This window comes from Theobroma cacao, chromosome 9 (genome assembly GCF_000208745.1).
Source record: "Theobroma cacao cultivar B97-61/B2 chromosome 9, Criollo_cocoa_genome_V2, whole genome shotgun sequence".
Lineage (NCBI taxonomy): Eukaryota > Viridiplantae > Streptophyta > Magnoliopsida > Malvales > Malvaceae > Theobroma > Theobroma cacao.
In genome coordinates, this window is record NC_030858.1 from 7971996 (window position 1) to 7990496 (window position 18501).

Here is an 18501-nt window from a genome sequence, read left to right on the forward strand (position 1 = left end):
TTTTTTTAAGTTACTCGTTTTAAATAATTTTATAATCATATAGATGCTTTTAAATCGAAATCTTTAGTGTTTTTTGTTCAAACCTATATAATTGGATGTTTGCATGAGCAAATGTGAAGCGGATGTCATCCATTAAAAAAAAATTCATATATAGTCATTTATGTCATAGAAAGTTTTATTACTCGTTTTAACGGATTTTATAATTTTATAAATAATTTTAAATAGATTTTTTTTTATTTTTTGATTAAAATAATTCATAATTAGATGCTTGTATTAAAAAACGTGAAGTAGATGTCATTAATTGACAAAAAATTCTATTTATAATCACTTACGTTTTCGAAAGTCTTTTTACTCAATTTAAATGATTTTATAATTTTGTAAATGATTTTAAATCAAAATCTTTTTTATTCTTAAAATTGGATCCAATGGTTGTTGAACTCTGAACTTTTGATCACATTTTCATGTGAAATACATGATTATTTATAATTTAAAATTGATTTAATTTTTCATATATGATTTGTTTGACAAATTTTAGTAACCACGTTTTCGCTTTTATAAATAATAAACTTTACTTAAAAAAAGCTAATGATAATAAAAATAAATATTTTTATTTAATTCTTTATTCCTACTTTATTCTTGCTTATTGGGAGTTTTATACTTCTTCCCTCGTACTCATTGCCAAATTGCTAAATAGAATATTGTCCATATATAATATAAATTATAAAATTAATTTAGACATAATTTTATTTCCAAATTCTTGATTGGTTAGAGTTGGATCTCACAAACTTCATATTCATATAACAATTAACAAATCTTTGTTTACAAGTTTTAGATCAAAAGAAACTAAACTTATGTGGTCAAGGACATCAATGGAAACAGACAGAAACTAAGAAACATAAACCACAAACAAAGATCCCCAAACAGATACAAACGTTAACAACAGTAAAAAGAACAAGGTATCCAGGGTGAAAAACTCGGTATCAGGGTAAAGATGGCCACACGTGAAACTCTTGTGCCTTGAGTTTAATACATTTGCCACGCAGCAGTGACAGAGTGGAGAGAGAGAGAGAGCGAGAGAGAGCGAGAGAGAGAGAGAGTGTGTGTGCCGAGTTTACACATCAGCTAAGAGAACACAAAAGAGAAAATAAGCAGAGAAACCGACGAAAAAAAAAAAGAAAGCACAGGGAGACGAGAGAGTATCTTCTCTCTATTCAATTTGGTTATATCTACAACCTCCCTGTCACTCTATCAGTTTCTCCTTCCTCTGTTGTTTGAGAGTTGATTTATCTTTCTCTCTCTCTCTCTCTCTCTCTTCTCAATCTTGAATAAGGTATATATCATCTTTGGTAACTTCTAATTATGTTATTTTGCCTATGTTTGATGGAAATTCCATTTCGATGATGTAATTTGGTTTTTATTTTTGGGTCTCAATTTGGATTCTTTAAAGTTTTAGTTTTTAGTCTGTTCTTGAGGGTTAGAATCGAAAAAGGTCGTGCCTCCTGTATTCATGTATTTTTGGAATTTAATAAAACCCTAAACTTTCTTATGGAGTGATCAAATGGGGATATGGGTATCTTGTCTCTATGTTGATGAGGCTTGCATCTTTCTTTTTTTTTTTTTTTGTTGTTGCTTGCATGTAAGCCTAGGAATAAGAACTTTGGAAATGGTTCTTTGATATATAAATATGACGGGGTAAAGTTTGTTGTTCAAGGTGTTGTTCATATTTCTGTTATATGATTCTTGGCCCCTTAAAGCTGAAAACTTTGGTGGGTATTGAAGAATGTAAGTAATTAGCATCCAGATTTTGAAGTTTGTTTATATTAGGAAGTGGGCAGAATGTGGTCTTGTTGGTTAGGAGGTGAGTGATGATGGGTTACTGCTGCTTTGTCTAGGATCAAACAATTTTTTGATTTCACACGTGTTTTTGATTCCTCCGGACCATATTAACGTTAATGGATTTGTATTGTCATTTGGTTGTGAGAATTCTAAGATATCAACAAAACATAGGTTGTTGTTTTGTATCAATATTTTGGTGCCTGGCATATCAGGAGAATGGAAATTTGCTTCTATTTCTGTATGGCTGACCACAAAAGAAACGTTTTTGATGTTAAAAGTGCATGGACTTGCGAATGGATTTTAATTGCATGAACCTGAAGCTTTCTAGATTCATTCAAGGTGAAAGCTGTGATTTTTCTTTTTGGGAGCTTCCTGGTGCTTTTGTATGAAAAATTATGAATCCATTATGTAAGGTTGGTGATTCCATTTTGTTTGAACTTAGTATGGCTTTCATATGTTTTTAAATACTTTTGGATGTGCTTTCAAACTTTTAGGATATGAACTTTATAGCAGACTGTAAACATGTTCATTAGCATATGATGATATGAGAGCAGTACTAATCATTCATGGAAGTTGTCTAGAGAGAGTTGAAAATTCTTCTCATAATCCCATGCAATTATTAATGCCAACTGCTTTACCAAAGATTGAAATGATGTCTAATTGAATTCAAGATACTGAATCTCAGATACTCGTCAAGAGATGAAAGAGATTAGAGTTGAAACATGACACAGAATGTAAAACTATCATCAATTATGCCTAAGCATTTCACTTGGTGTGGATGCTTTTTTAATTCAATTTTTTTTGGTTTCTGGAGTCTCATGTTGTTCTTTAAATCAGAGGGTTAGAATTTAATTTCCTTGCATTGCTTTATTTTTAATCACTTTCCTTAACATATTTCTGGTTGATCAATACGACTTATGGAAAGTTTCCAAACTTACCAAATGTGGCCTATTGTAGTTGTAGCCATCAACTTGTTAAATCCTTGGTTTTGGGGCCAAAAAATTATTTGCCTAAACTGTAAGGATATTTTGGTAGATGGAAATAAATTTTTATTATTCTTGTTTGTAATTCATCATGATTTTTGCTTTGTGCTTGTTATTGCATCTTTTCCATTGCGTCTTTTTCCATTTTCCCACAAATAAGTTACAGAACCAGTGACAACAGTTTGTACTTTTCTTCTTGTCATTACTCTGCCTTTTCAGCTATAGGTGTTGATTACCTTGTTTGAAATCTGTCATTCATCATCAAGTTGGGCAGACCTGTTGATAATACATAAGCTGGCTATTTTATAAGAAAAAAAAAATTATTCTCTTTCGAGAGAAAATCACCTTTTAGTCAGATAAATCAGATTACTGTCTTGTTAATTTTTCTTTAAATATGCAAGAATAACAGAATGTTCATACTTTGCACAATTGGCAAAAAAGCCATCGGCAAGTGGTTAATGCTAGGAGATTTGCATTTAAAGATCATATGAATCTAAAAGCCTTTACAGTGTCAATTTCATTAATCTGGGTGTCACTCTGCTGGCATGTGGGGGAAATTTGTGTTGTCATGATCAAAGTTAATTCTGCTTTGATCTGATTAAACCTGCCTTTTTGAAACATTTTTCCAATTCACACATTTGTATACTTATCCTCTATTTGGGGCTTTAGAGATTTCCTCATTTTCTGAGTCTGCATTGTTTATCTCTATAAAAGTTATGGCACGCAAGATATGGTAATGAGAGCCAAAAGGATCATAAAATTAATTAGACTACCTTTTTTATGCACTGGGCAGATGGGGTTGAGTTTGAGATTGAATTATATGGAAAATTGCATCAATCTTTCGTAACAGTTCTACTCTTTTTTGTACACTTCATGTGTGGAAGAGTATTCTTACAGCCTCTGTTTAATATCTACAAGGGGAGGGAAGGGAGAGAGAGCAGAAGAGGAGGAGAAGAGGGGAAAGGAGAAGACGAGGCTCCTGTTGTTTTGATTGCTTTAAAAAAGAAGAGGGATACGAAGGTAAGAAGTGGGTACTTGAGTGACCTTCTTTGGCTAAGGAGTAGAAAAGTAAGAAAATCTACCTTACATGTCCTTCCTAATTATATTTATAACAAAGGGTAATTTTGTTTGTAAAAAGAACTTTTGATGAAGAATCTTTTTCTTCCATTAAATCTTTCTCAAACTAGGAAGAGGGTACAATTTCCTACCCTTTCTTTTCCTTCTCCATAACCCAAATCTACCTTAGTGTTTGTGTATAGTGGAAAAATCTTTTTTGTTCATTTGTTGAGGGGGGGGGGGGTGTCGGGTGGAAGATAATAAATAAGTGATAGAATCATTGATGGCTAACCTAATTCAGTTTTGTTGAAAGTGTGCTTCACTGAACTTCTAAACGTAGGTGTGTATCCTTGTATTTTATGGAGAAGAGAATGCAAAATTTTGATGATTTCGTGCAATGAAGCAAGATTTTTTTCCTTGTGTCTTTTTTTTTCTGTAATTTCCAGTGAACACCCCCTTAGTAATGATGCAACTTATTGAGACTTCCCCTGTCACTTTTTTCTGAACTTTTGTAGTCCCTGACATAGCATGTTATGATTTGATAAATTCAAAGATGGCTACCAAGTTATGGGTTAATCAATTAATTTATAAATGAGATATTAGAGTCAAATGAATATAATATCTCCTCATCAGGTGGGACAAATGTGTTGGGATAAAAGTGTTGAGGCAAATAGTATTTTTCATATTGTTTTGGCTGTTTGATACAAAATGAAAAATTTATGTTTTGCCACCTACAAATCTTTCATTTTGTTTCTTCATTACAGGTGTCTGTGTGGTCAGTGAATAATGGGAAGCACTGGTGCTGATAAAGTTCCAAGAGATAGTGAAACTGAAGGTTCTGAGACCACAATAGAAATAAAAATAAAAACACTGGACTCTCAGACTTATACTTTGAGAGTAGATAAACAGGTAAATAACTCTTATGCTGTTTTGTCGTGATCTAATCTAAGTTCTGATAGTGTGTAGTATTGATATGTAGTTTAGTTGACCAATTACAATTTGTTAATGCATACATGACTTAGAACTTTTTCTGCCCGGTTTGCTTTTGACAAATCTCTGACTTTGCATAATATATTTTCTTCATTTGTTGAAGAACTTGAATTGTTAATGTAAGCATGTTCTCTGATTTTGCTAGTAGTAGTTCACATCAAATTTGGTATGGTAGCTTCCTACAATTACTATGCTATTTACCTTATGGAATCTGATATGTTATGTTGGTACTTAAGGTTTTCTAATCTTCAATCTTTTCATTTCCTTCTGATTGGCTTGGCCCTTATACTAGTGTATTTGTTCTAGATTTTATTTGTGAAATTGTTTAACATTTGTGCTCCACTATGTTGTTTCTTGTCTCTTATATCTTACAGATGCCAGTGCCTGCACTAAAAGAACAGATTGCTTCTGTAACTGGTGTGTTATCAGAGCAACAACGACTAATATGTCGTGGGAAAGTTCTAAAGGATGACCAACTACTTTCTGCTTACCGTATCCATTTCATTTTAAATATTCATATTGATTTGTAAAGAAACTATCACATTTTATTGATTGTCTTAGGTAAGAAGTTGTTCCTTTCTATTTATTATGGCTATTTTTCATTTTTCAGGTAGCCATGTATTACTGTTTACAATGTAATTATCTGTTCGCATCTAGAATTTGATCTGAGTTTCTTAACTTGAGATAGATGTCGAGGATGGTCACACATTGCACATGGTGGTCAGGCAGCCGGTTCCACCATCATCTGATGGCTCACCTCATTCAGGTTTTGCTGCACTTTAGGATCCATTATCATCATATTTATTTTGGTACAAACATTGCATGGGCTCAAGCCTTTCAGGAAAAAAAAATTGCATGGGCTCTTTAATCTAGTTTTATTTAATGCAAAAGCCTTTATGTCTTTGCTAGTGGCTTTATATTTGATGGATTACTAATATTGGCCCTAATTAATGCTTGACATGTGTGAAGTATTGAACTTAGCATATTGCTTTACAAAAGCTTGTTTCACTTTATTGTTTGCCACGTACATGTTTGAAACAAAGTATTCATTGTAAAGAGTTTTATGTTCTGTGTTATTATCTGAATGTTGGGCATAATATGTGGTTTCACGATATAGGTATGCCTCCTACCCCCTTCGCCCAGTTTCCCTTTTTCATAGAATAATTTAATGCTAGTGGCAACAAACTTCCGTTGGATCATTTTAACCTTCCAATTACATTAATGAGAAATTCAACTGATTTTCTGAAATGAAATAGTTTATACAATTTTGTTAAAATTTTTTATGGTAAATTATAAGCCATTAGTAAAAGCCTTGGTCTTACAAGTGCATGACCTCATATGAAAGTCCTTTGAATGGTGCTTCTGCAAATGCTAAAAGAAACATGTATTTAGAGCACCTCCCCCACTAATCTTGCTTCTGTAAGGGTACTGATCCTTATTTCCTTATTGAATGATAAATTTGAATTTTATAAAAGAATGTCAAACAAATAGCATCCTAATTATTTCTTCATTTTCTTTGCTGCTTTTAGAACTTTACAGGGTGCAAACACTATAGTGTCCTTTGTGGTTTGCATGTATAAACAACAAGTATTATTCTAATCTTCTTGTTTTTATATATATAGAGCTTCAGATGATGAATAACTAGTAATACCTATATTCAACAAGTAATAACCTTTGAATATCAGAATAAGAATATTTAGTAAATATATTAAACAACAAATACTATTTTTCCATTCAAATTTAGTTTAAATGGGCTTTTCGACTTTTATTGTTAAAGTTCTAAGCCAATAGGATTCTACTTCTTTAAGCACTTGTTATTGCTCAGATTTTTTTTCTTGAGGAAATAATCATTCAATCCTCAGTTTTTTCAAGTGTATTGTGACTTGGAGGTCATGGGTACAAGTTGTGGCAACAGCCTGTGAGGCTTGGGGTAAGGCTGCCAAAATTTACTCTCACAGGGACTGTGGTGTGGGAACCTGTTTTTTATTATGTTTAGTTAGACTTTTAGCTCGTAAATTAAATGGTTGCATTGTTTGCTATGGTAGTCTTGTAATGTCATATATCAATAGGGACAGTTATTAAGTTTTTGCATTGAAAATTTTACAGTTTGTAATTCTCTTCCACTATTAGTAAGAAATTTAACAAATTAATACATTCTCGTTCTTCCTAATTGCTTATTTACATCTGCATCATGAAATGTTGAGAGGAAGTAATATAGGTGATTAACGTTTCAGTTTTTATGTGCCTAAAAAGATTATAAAAGATAGACTGCATATCCTTCGTTTCAATTGCTGTCATGATGCTTACTTTACTCCCTTTACTCCCTGTGTAGTCCTCTAACAATTAGCAAGAAGGTCACAGACCAGTGATGTGCTGATCAGTGAGAGCATAAGCATGTACAGGGACTAATGATTTTCACTAAGCCACCATTCTTTCTGGACCAGAAAAAAGAAGAATAAAAACTCATTTAAGAGTTAATGATGTGCAAGCTACTAACTTTTTCCAGTTTATATTTTAAGGGCTTCGATCAAATTCTTTTTGCTTTTAGGTTCATCTATTGGGTTAATCTAAAAAGAACTTCAGTGTTAATACTTTTATGATATTTTGAGACTCTATCTTTTACTTCTGATGCATGCACAAACACATGTGATATGAATGTGATCTTAGTATCTTGAAGTGGTGTAAAATATACTGGGACAAAGTGTCAATATGTTCACTACAAGAATGCTATCAGCATCAGAACTGAATAACTCTAAAACTTGCTTTGTTATGCTCTCAATGTCTTGCACATTTTCTAATCATGCAGCATCTTTCGTATATGCAGTAATACATTCCGGTCAAGCCTGGGGTCAAGTCATTGAAGTAGATTAATATACATATGTATTCTCATGCAGCTCCTTGCAAAAAAAATGACAATTTTATTCTTAGGATATACTGGTGGTTAGTAGATGTACATATATCTATATATTATATTATATTATATTATCAAAATTATTGAGTAACATTTCCATAAACATAGTTAAAAATGTTGCGTTTGCAGTAGAGGTAGTGGTAGTAACATGAGTGGGAGCAAATGTCAATCCCAACTTCAAACAGTTTTTCCCAGAAGCAAAGAGGTTGATGCTAGGAATCCATCTTGTGTCTTGAGAAATCTATATATATAAAAAAAATAAGAAATTGTTGTCATAGGATGAAGCCAATTTTATGTCTTTTTTTTTCGAAGGCTTGAGAGTGTTTTTGTAGTTAATAAAGAGCAGACTTCTAACCATTATGCAGAGAGTAAATTTTTGTTGTAGCAGCTGATGTTGATACAACATGATTCTTATCATTTAAGTTACCCAGGAACGCTTCTTGGATGAGCATTCCTTCTTGTATGCCTGTTACCCTTTCTCCAGTACAAGCTGCACTTTGTTTGTAATGATAATTTTTTTGATAATATGTGTTTGTAGTATTAATTTATTGTGCATTGCTTATGAAATAAGCTGGTTAAGACTCAGTTATTAACATTTAGCACCATCATTTGCAGCAAATGATTCTGCATCAGGTACAAGCCGTGGTCACAGTAATCATGTAGCCCCTAGTGTTGTGATAGAAACTTTTAATGTGCCTGATCAAGGGGATGGAGTTCCTCCTGAGATCAGTCGGGTAAGTTTGCAACTGGATGTGAACTGGAGAATATTTCTACAGGGGAAATATATCTCATTACGATGATTTCTTAATTTTTAAGACTCTTCTTTCCTTCTGAGCAGATTGTCTCTGCCGTTCTTGGCTCTTTCGGATTTGCAAATATAGGAAGTGGAAATATTGGGGGTGATGTCAGGGTAAGTTTTAACTTTTTAATTTTCATAAAGTAATGACAGTTATTTATCTGATTCAACTTTTGTTAGTCTTTTGTTGCTTTGATGTTTAATGAAAATGTCTGTACTTGCTATCTGTGCACAGGCACACAATAAATAACTTAAAAAAGGGATCCATGAGATTCAAACATCCAAAATTCTAGTTTTCAGAGGTTCATTTTAGGCCATGTTTTAACAGGATGGAATATTGACAATTCTAAGACATCTTGGAAAAGTTTGGGTTTTGTTTCTCTAAAATCTAACAGCATGTTTAGTTGGGGAATGGAATAGCCATCCCTCCTATTCTTAATCCTTTTTTTAACACTTTATTTGGTTGGTAAGAATGGCCATTTCTTGGAGATGAGCGAATAGCCAATACGAAGCTCCCCTTGGTATTGGCGATTCCAAGAGGCAAGGAATAGTAAAAACATTAATGGACGAAAATGTCTTTTATTAATTTGAAGAATTACCTTACTATATAAAATACATTTTATTCATTTTTTACAATTTCTTTCTCTCTCTACCCAACTACCTCTCTCCTTCTCTCATTAAATTAAAATGAATTTAAAATTTAAAAATTAAAAAATTAAAATGAATTTAAATAAAAAGGTTTAAGTTTTAATTATACATTATAAAAAGTTAATATTTTAAACTTAAAAAGTTTAAATAAAATTTTAATTATAATTTTTTATTATTTTAATATTTTAAAATTAAAAATAAAATAATGNATTTTAATATTTTTTAAATTAAAAATAAATGAATAAAATTAATATTTTAATTATAAATATTTTAATTTAAAAATTAAATATTACAATAAATGGTATTTTTGTCATTTATCACTTATTCTTTAGTTGTTCCTAAAGCTATTCTCGCCAACCAAACATTAGAATAATTCATAATAGCAATTCCTTCCCAATTCCATTCGTATGAACTAAACTATATAATAGTTATTTATCTCTTATTCGATACCAATGGAATAACTATTCCATTCCCACTTTATTCCATCCTGCAAACCAACACACCTTAAAGGTTTTTATAGGCTTTAATATCTATAGTTAACTTTATGTGTGTCTAAATTCATATGGTCTTACTTCATTGGAGTTGTTGGATACAAAAGGAACATGGTTCACAAAGACTTGAAAGAACATCTGGTGCTAGTGGCATGCCAGATTCATCCCAAGCTCAAACGGAACAAGCTAGCATGAGGGGTCAATCTGATAGAGTACATAGTGCTTTTGGACTTCCAGCAGCAGTTTCCTTGGGGCCTCTGCAACCTCCTGTGAGTTTATAAGTCCTAACTTTCTTACTCATTTGTCTGTCACTTTGTATTTGCCCAGTTGATTTGTTCAATTATTCTCTAAATCTTGTGTGTGCATACCTCTTTTTGGGCTTAAAGTTATTATATTTTTCAATGTTCTTTATTTTTGTAGGTTATTCCTGATTCTTTGGCAACTTTGTCCCAATATCTGAGTCATTTACGACGTGAATTTGATGGCATTGGTTAGTTTTCCTTTGTCAAAAAGTATAATTATATTATCTCTGTCAGTTACTCCAAAAAGTACCGGTTCATTGATGATTTGCAACTCATCTCACTGCCAGGTAGAGCTGGGGGAGAGGATCCTCAGGCAGCATCCTTGAGTAGGACTGGAGATAGAGATTCTAACCCTGCATCAAATTCAGGGACTGTACAGGAAGGTCTTCCAACACCTGCATCTTTGGCAGAAGTGTTACTCGCTACCAGACAACTGCTCATTGAACAAGCTGGAGAATGTCTACAAGTGTGTCCTGAACTACCTTTTAGTTTTCTTTCTAAATTGGTGACATTGTTTTCAGGAAGCTGCGTGGTGTTAGCCATATATGTTAGTCTTCCTTGTTGATTGAGGTGTGAATAATTGGCCTGCAAGGGAAAATGGGGGATTGGTGTTTAAGAATGTTTGGCATGGCCATGCAGTTTCTTTTTCTTTTTGAGTTCTCAACATTTTGTTTTATTATGTTATAGATAAAAACACGTTGTTAATTTCTTTTGATTTGATGGGCAGCAACTTGCAAGGCAACTGGAGGATCAAGGAAATGTGACGGACTCCTCAGCACGGCTGAGTGCACAGTCCATTGCTTGGAGAACTGGAGTTCTATTACAGAACCTAGGCTCACTTTTCCTTGAGCTTGGTCGTACAACCATGACAATTCGCTTAGGTCAAACACCGGTAAGATAATCGCATTCGACATCGATGACATTTAAATCTTTCTAATATCCTTTGTGATCAATGTTGCTATAACTTATTTCTTTTGCAGTCTGAAGCTGTTGTTAATGCTGGACCTGCAGTTTTCATATCCCCTTCTGGTCCGAATCCTCTCATGGTTCAGGCAATGTTCTAACAGCCTTTTTGAACCTTCTTGTTTGGCATAAGCAATATTCAATTTCTGCTGATTTATCTGTATTTGTTCAGGCTCTTCCTTTTCAACCAGGAACTAGCTTTGGTGCCTTTCCCATGGGAACTGTACAGCCTGGATCTGGTTTGGTTAATGGACTTGGGACAGGGCTTCTTCCTAGGCGTATTGATATACAAATAAGAAGAGGTATGCTATACCTGGCTATTTTCTCTTGTTTGATAGGTATAATGTGTTGGACCAAACACTGATGTTGTATTTACAATAAGGTTCATCGGTGGCAACACCCAATGTTAATCGAGAGGAACGTGGTGATACTGCACAACAATCGGGCCAAAGGAACCCATCAATGGGTTCTGGCAGTGAGAATCGTAGCACTCAAACAAGTTCAAGGGTCTCAGATACTCCATCTTTTGCTGGGGAATCAGGAGTGCGGGTAGTGCCAATTAGGACCATGGTTGCGGCTGTACCCACTCCCTTTGGTCGCTTACCGTCAGATTCTTCTGGTAATTCTGTGGGATTATACTACCCATTCCTTGGAAGATTCCAGCACATTGCTTCCGGACATGTTAGTGGGGAACGGGGATCTCAGGGATCTGGTGAGAATCTCTCCCATGGTGTTCAATCTGAGCAGCACCTTATTCCTGAATCTACAGCGCAACAACAAAGTTTCGAAGAGTCAACTAGAGATGGTAATATGATAAATCCAGCACTTCAACATGCTAGTGAGGTTTGATGTTCTCATATAATTTTAGCTTGCTGTTATGAACTTGATGTTCTCGTAATGCTGTTGTTTCCCAGTGGTGTCCAGAGGTTGTTTGTTATTCCTTTTTTCTTTTTTCACATTTCGTAGTTTTTAAATTTCTTATTTTAGAAAACTGTTAATGTTCCTCCCATTTTTCCCTGCTAAGGTATGCAAAAAAGCTGTTTGGAAAAATATATACCTTCATAGTGGATTTTATCTCATGACAAATGTATTTTCTTATTTCACATTTTAAGGATATTAGTAAATAGCTTGAATGCTACTTCATGAATATTAGCTTGCACATGTCTATGCTGCTGCATTGCCACATCTTTTGTTAGTTTCTGCAGTTTGAATGATTCTCTGTATCAATTGACCAAAAGGGTTAATTAAGCCCCTCCAAAAAAAAGGGAAAAAGAAAAGGTGAAGTTGACCAAGAGGGGTACTTCCAGGAACTGACTGTCAAATTGCTTCTTGTTGGAGGTTCATTGCCAAATCCTAATTCAAGACAACAGGAGCGATCCAATACTCGCAGTGTCAGTATAAACATTCTAGCAGCTGGCCGGACTCAAAACAACCAAGACTCAGAGAGACAAATTCCTAGTAGTGTTCAGTTTCTGAGGGCAATTTTCCCTGGTGGTGAAATCAATGTAGAGGAAGCAAGTGTACAAGGAGCAGCTACAGGTTCTGTCCAAGAGCAAGCAGGGACTTCCAGTGGTGCTCCAGCGGCTGAGCCAAGTATTACTGATCAAGGGGTGTTTTTATCTAATTTGCTTCATCAGATCATGCCATACGTATCTCAGCAAGCAAGTTCACAACAAAGTACTGTGCCTACAGAGGAAGCAAATACTTCCACCCAGGTAAGCATGCTTGCCATTCTTAGTTCTTTTCGTAGTGGCCAAATATGCATTAGGTCTGAACCATGGGTTGCTTGTTTCCTATAGAGGAAGCAAATTCTTCCACCTAGGTAGGCCTGCTTCCCATTCTTAGTTATTTTTGTAGTGGCATATATCCACCAGGTTTGAACCATGGGTTGCTTGTTTGATTAAGGTCCTGATAATCCTTTCCATGATCAAATATAAATGAAGAATTGAAACTATAGCAATTGAGATAAAATAGATGTTAAAGTCAGCAATAAAGATGCTAAATGCTGCTGTATTTTCAGGCTGAGCACACTAGTCCTGGGAGTTCACGTAGACCAAGTGACTCTGAACCAAATTCACCAAACTCAAAACGTCAGAAGGTACTGGTTCTGAATACTTTTGTTATCTCATATCTTCTTTTGCCTTTTATATTACCCCATTAACTTTTTCCTGTGTCTCATGTAGAAATAATTAACAAACCTCGTAGATTAGTCCATCTAGTAATTCAGTTACAATCAATAAAAACATGTAGAACAATGTTATCTGATTATTTCTCTAGTGTGTTGCGTCCACATGAACTCTGTCCAATTTTTTTGTTGATCACATGTGTGCCGTGAATGTATGTAAATGCAGTATGGCATATAAGTACATAATAAGCTTAATTAAGGTTGGTTTAGATGTTTAAGAGTGATCAGATGTGGAATAGAACATGCAGACACTGCTAGTATGGCACAAATAACATTTCATAAGTTATATGTCAACAGCTAGGTTGTTAGTTTGACATGTTTACTATGAATTTCTGATTGTTATGACTGTCTCTATTTTTAAGCTCTTGAATAGTTGAAAGATTTTAAGCATGTGGTTATTATTGTTTTGAGTAAAGAACAGTTAAGACAGGGAGATTGGTGTATGTCTATATATCCTAACAACTGAAATGCTGCACAACTTATATGAAAGTATTGGAATAGCATGTATAAGAGGAATATTTAAGGTTAGTGGAGGTGGCAAAAATTATTTGAGAGCATGGTCATATATATACACTTGATATTTAAAGCTTATTTGTTTGATAGTACAATTCGGTCCAAACTAGTTTATTCTTTAGATGAATTCCACTGAGCTCATGAACATAGAATATGAGGTTAGTCTAAATTTAAGGTATAAGTGATACAGTTTAAAATTTATTCAATTCTGGAATATGAGGATTGAGTTGGACTGCATGTAGATGTAGATGTAGTGATGCCAGATGTTTAGTATTGGACTAAGCTTTGACTGGTTACGAAATGAAATGGCTTTTTGTTGCAGACAGAGTAGCTTGTCAAGAGAATGAGGATTTGACTAGCTTCCCATGGTTATAAAAGGAAATCGCTTTTTGTTGCAGAGAGAGTAGCTTATGAAGAGAGGGAGGATTTAACTAGGCTTCCCATGGTTATGAAATGAAATGGCGTCTTGTTGCAAGACAAAGTAACTTATCAAAAGATGGAGGATTTAACTAAGCTTCCCATGGTTGTGAAATTTGTGATTGCTGATTTGAGCACTTGTTGGCACGAAAAGCGGCATGACTTTTATGTTAAATGTGGTATACCATGTTTGTTGTATTTCAAATATGGCATTTGATAATTAGTATAGGGAAATATGTTGTCACAGTTTTTGGTCTTTTGACTTGTACAATATAGTAATATGTTTTGCATGGGGTTTTACTGGATTTTTCCATGTGTAGCCCCATCCATCATCTAGCTTCTCTTGAGCGTCTGTGGCTTTTGATTCCCGATTTTATTTTTGTACATCCAAATTGCATCATGGTTGCATGGAAGAATTCTGCAAGGGCAAGCTACTGCATTGGCGGATGTTATGGGAACATTTTGCTTTAACCATTTACATCTTCAGCAACTACAATGCAAACCATGAAGCGAACCTCTTACTCTCATGCTTTATTTATGGTTTGAAATAATGTAAGAGCGTTCAATTCTAATGCTAAGCCATCTTTTCTTGGCTCGAGTCACGAGTTGTGGCCATGTGGTTGGTTAAGTGATAGCTATTGTTTTTTAGCAAACCTTACGTAATTATCCTTTGAACATATTGCTAGTAATTTGTACAGAAAGTACACATGTTCGAATTAAACGACCTTCTATATATTTAAATTTAAAACCCGAGGGCAAGAGTTTGATCCATTTATGAAGAAGAGAAGATTATTATTATGCACGTGATCGTAACTGCACAATTAACTTAAGGATGCTTGTGTATATACTCAACAAGGTAGTCAGGCATTTCTGTAAATAGCTTGATAAGGGTGAGGTTAGTTTTGTAAATAAACAAGTTATTTACTTACTTTTGCAGCCGTAAATAAATCTGCATTTTTCTGTAATATTCTTTTGATGAGAATATATCTCTTAGTTTTTCGTTCTCAGTTTATTTTTGTTCTTTCAAATCATAAAAGTTAACATGGTATCATAGCAATTAGTGATTTTTAGGATTTTTTTGTTTTTTATTTGTTCAAGAATTTCATTTTGATTTCTTGTTCTTGAGGTTTTAGCATTTCGTCCAAACGATTATCGATTCTTCATTTCTTTTATTCGATTCTTGGATTTAGCTTTTTAGAAATTTGCTTTTTGATTCATTCTTGTTTCTTTGATGATGGCTTCGAAATCAAAGTCCATTAATGTTTCTGCTATTGAAAATCTTCTTTCTTTTTATTATCTTTATCATAACGATCACCACGAATCTATTGTGATTAATCATAAATTTACCTGTACAAATTATGCATCTTCGAACAGGTCATCTCTCTTAGCGCTCTTTATTTGGAAAAAGAAGGGTTTTATTGTAGGATCTCTGTCAAAACCAAAAGCTGATTATGAATTTGTATGATGCTTGGGAAAGGTGCAACAATATTATAGTTTCCTGGCTGTTGGAGTCTAAATCTCCGCCAATTGCTTCTACTGCCTTTTATTTGGACTCAGTTGTTGAGATGGAATATTTTGAAGAGGTGGTTTTCTCAGCCTGATGACACTCGGATCTATAATCTCCAGTTCAATTTGTCAAATCTTGTTCAAGGCACAAAGTCTGTTGATCTTTACTTCACAGAGCTTAATTCACTCATGGGAAAACTTAGAATTTATCGAAATAGATAGCATTGTGTTATTTTTTATGATTCATATTGTGTCATTCAGGAACAATATCATGGACTGTGATTGGTCATTCTAAGGTGAATGCTGGCTTATACTTCTTGCAAAAAAGGCTGGAAGACTGTGTTCTTTCTTTAAATTGCTTTTGACACAACTTTCAAAAATCACGTCAACTTCACTTCTGCACAAACAAATTCTGTTGGTTTTCATTTTCCTGTAAATGTTTGTAACTTTATAATAAAGGATTTTGATGTTTGGCATTCTAGGCTAGGCCATCCTTCTTCACATGTAACAAATCAAATTCAAAAAATTTTTCCACATGTTTCATGTTTGAAAGATCATGTTTGTCAAACCTGTCCCTTGGTAAAGCAGAAAAGACTCCAATTCCTTATTCATGTCCAAAGTTCAATGAAACCTTTTGAGTTAATACATATGGATGTTTGGGGCCTTATGTAGTGGCAACTATTACTGGTCAACATTATTTTTTGACTATTGTTGATGATTTGATAAGATTTACTTGGATTTTCTTGTTAAGAACTGAGTTAGATGTTATTGGCATTATACCTTCTGTTTACAATTTTATATGCAATCAGTTTGGTCAAAGTATTAAGCAAATTAGGACAGATAATGCACAAAAGTTTAATTTGGTTGAATTCGATTCCTCAAAAGGAATTATTCATCAAAACTCTTGTGTTGGCATACTTCAACATAATGGTATAGTTGAAAGGAAACATCAACACTTATTAACAATAGCTAGGTGTTTTATGTTTCAGTCCTTATTACCTATCAAATTTCGGGGTGAGTCCATTCTTATGGTTGCACATATTATAAATGGGCTTCTTTCTCCACTTCTCAAGAATAAAACTCCTTATTAAATTCTTTTTCAAAAGAGTCCTACCTATACACTGTTAAGGGTTTTTGGTTCTTTATGCTTTGCTTCTACATTGTCTAATCATAGGAAAAAATTTGATTCCAAGTCTAGAAAATGTGTTTTCCTTGGTTATCCTATAAGAATTAAAGGTTATAAACTATATGATCTAAATGTACACAAAATGTTTATTTCTAGAGATGTACTATTCTTTGAACATTTGTTTCCATTTCATATAGATTTTGATTCTACCACACAAAATTATATTCAATTCTTTGCTCCTAAAAACACTTTTAATGACTCTCATCATCATTCACCACATCCTTTATTCTCTAATTCTTATACTACTTCAAATTTTGATTTTGATAGGTTTAATCTTTCTAGTTCACATGGTAATTCTCCTTTTGTTATGCATTTTAATCATATTGATCATGATTTGGCATCTATCAGTACATTTACACATATTTCTGTTGATCAGAATGTTCATATTTCTCCACCTAATTTTTATGACCAACATGCTCCTGACACCCATCATCACTGTTTTGTTCTTGTAACTAATATCTCTCACCCAATAAACACCAGAAAAAGTGTTCAACCTGAATAGCTTCTTAAATTCCTTGTCCTGTATCTCCACAACTTACCTACTCATTCTAATTCAGTTATAGCACACTTTATTTCTTGTTCTTTGTCAACAAATCAATTGTCTGAAACCTCTAAAGCTTATATAGCTTTTCTTGATCATATTCCCGAACCCAAATACTTTCATCAAGCTATCACATATGATGAGAGGAAAGATGCTATGAAAAATGAACTTGATGCTTTGGAGGATAAAAAAACATGGACAGTAGTTCCTCTTTTTGATGGTGCACATATTATTATATGTAAATGGGCATATAAAATCAAGCTTACCACCGATGGCATAATTGAAAGGTACAAGGCTTGTCTTTTAGCTGAAGGATACAGTCAACTAGAAAGATTCGACTACCATGAAACTTTTAGTCCGATTGCAAAACATACAACTGTAAGAGTGTTTTTAGCCATGGCAGCTATTAAAGGGTGGCATTTGTCTCAACTCGACATAAATAATGCATTCTGGATGAGGTAGTATACATGGACTTTCCTCAAGGATATGCATTTCAGGGGGAGTGTTCTATGACTTCTCGGATCGTACGCAGACTTAATAAATCATTATATGGCCTGAAGCAAGCTTTTAGGCATTGGAACTGTAAGTTTACAAATTCTTTATTGAAGTTTGGATTTCAACAGTCTAGAGCAGATTATGCTTTGTTTACAAAAACTGAAAAGAATGGAGAATTTGTGGCATTCTTGGTTTATGTAGATGATATAATAATTTCTAGTTCTCGTGTTGAGGCCTCTGATAAGGTGAAAAACTATTTGAAGACATAGTTTAAGCATAAGGATTTGGTTGAAATTAAGTATTTTCTAGGCTTAGAGGTTGCTAGTTCCAAAAAAGGAATTTTTGTATGTCAAAGGAAATATGCTTTAGATTTAATTAATGAGTATGGTCTTCTTGGTGCTAAACCTTTGGCAACCCCTACTGAGTATAACAACAAGCTTTCTAAAGATAATGGTGGCACAATCTTGACAGATTCTACTATGTATGGACAATTAGTTGGAAAGCTGTTGTATCTTACATTCACCAGACCTGATATTGCATATTCAGTACAAGTTTTATCTCAGTTCATGGACAAACTAACTGTTGGTCATTTACAAGCTACTTATAGGGTATTGAAATACCTAAAGAAAGCATCGGGACAAGGTATATTGCTTTTTTCTACTTCTAACATACATCTCACAGT

The 18501-nt window shown here is 33.8% G+C and overlaps 1 protein-coding gene across 4 annotated transcripts; it reads left to right on the forward strand.

Moving 5' to 3' along the window:
- On the forward strand, positions 1089 to 14689 carry LOC18588893 (large proline-rich protein BAG6). 4 transcript variants are annotated; one of them, XM_018127704.1, is made up of 17 exons: positions 1089 to 1330; positions 3738 to 3839; positions 4640 to 4784; positions 5240 to 5357; positions 5554 to 5631; positions 8392 to 8510; positions 8615 to 8686; positions 9819 to 9980; positions 10132 to 10201; positions 10301 to 10479; positions 10741 to 10905; positions 10994 to 11065; positions 11149 to 11278; positions 11359 to 11781; positions 12315 to 12691; positions 12997 to 13074; positions 14073 to 14689. In XM_018127704.1, the coding sequence occupies exons 3-17, from the start codon at positions 4662 to 4664 to the stop codon at positions 14079 to 14081; spliced, it is 2175 nt and encodes a 724-aa protein (XP_017983193.1). In that variant the 5' UTR covers positions 1089 to 1330; positions 3738 to 3839; positions 4640 to 4661; the 3' UTR covers positions 14082 to 14689. The 4 variants fall into 4 exon arrangements, with proteins under 4 accessions (XP_017983193.1, XP_017983190.1, XP_017983192.1 ...); XM_018127701.1 differs by having other exon boundaries at positions 1090 to 1330; positions 13997 to 14689; XM_018127703.1 differs by lacking the exon at positions 3738 to 3839 and having other exon boundaries at positions 1090 to 1330; positions 13997 to 14689.

What these genes read in the sequence shown, in the direction of transcription:
- LOC18588893 (XM_018127704.1), top strand. Translation starts at nt 4,662, where the DNA reads ATGGGAAGCACTGGTGCTGATAAAGTTCCAAGAGATAGTGAAACTGAA. An exon ending in CGAAGAGTCAACTAGAGATG is followed by an intron (nt 11,782 to 12,314) that starts GTAATATGATAA and finishes TTCTTGTTGGAG; the next exon opens with GTTCATTGCCAAATCCTAAT. An exon ending in AAGCAAATACTTCCACCCAG is followed by an intron (nt 12,692 to 12,996) that starts GTAAGCATGCTT and finishes CTGTATTTTCAG; the next exon opens with GCTGAGCACACTAGTCCTGG.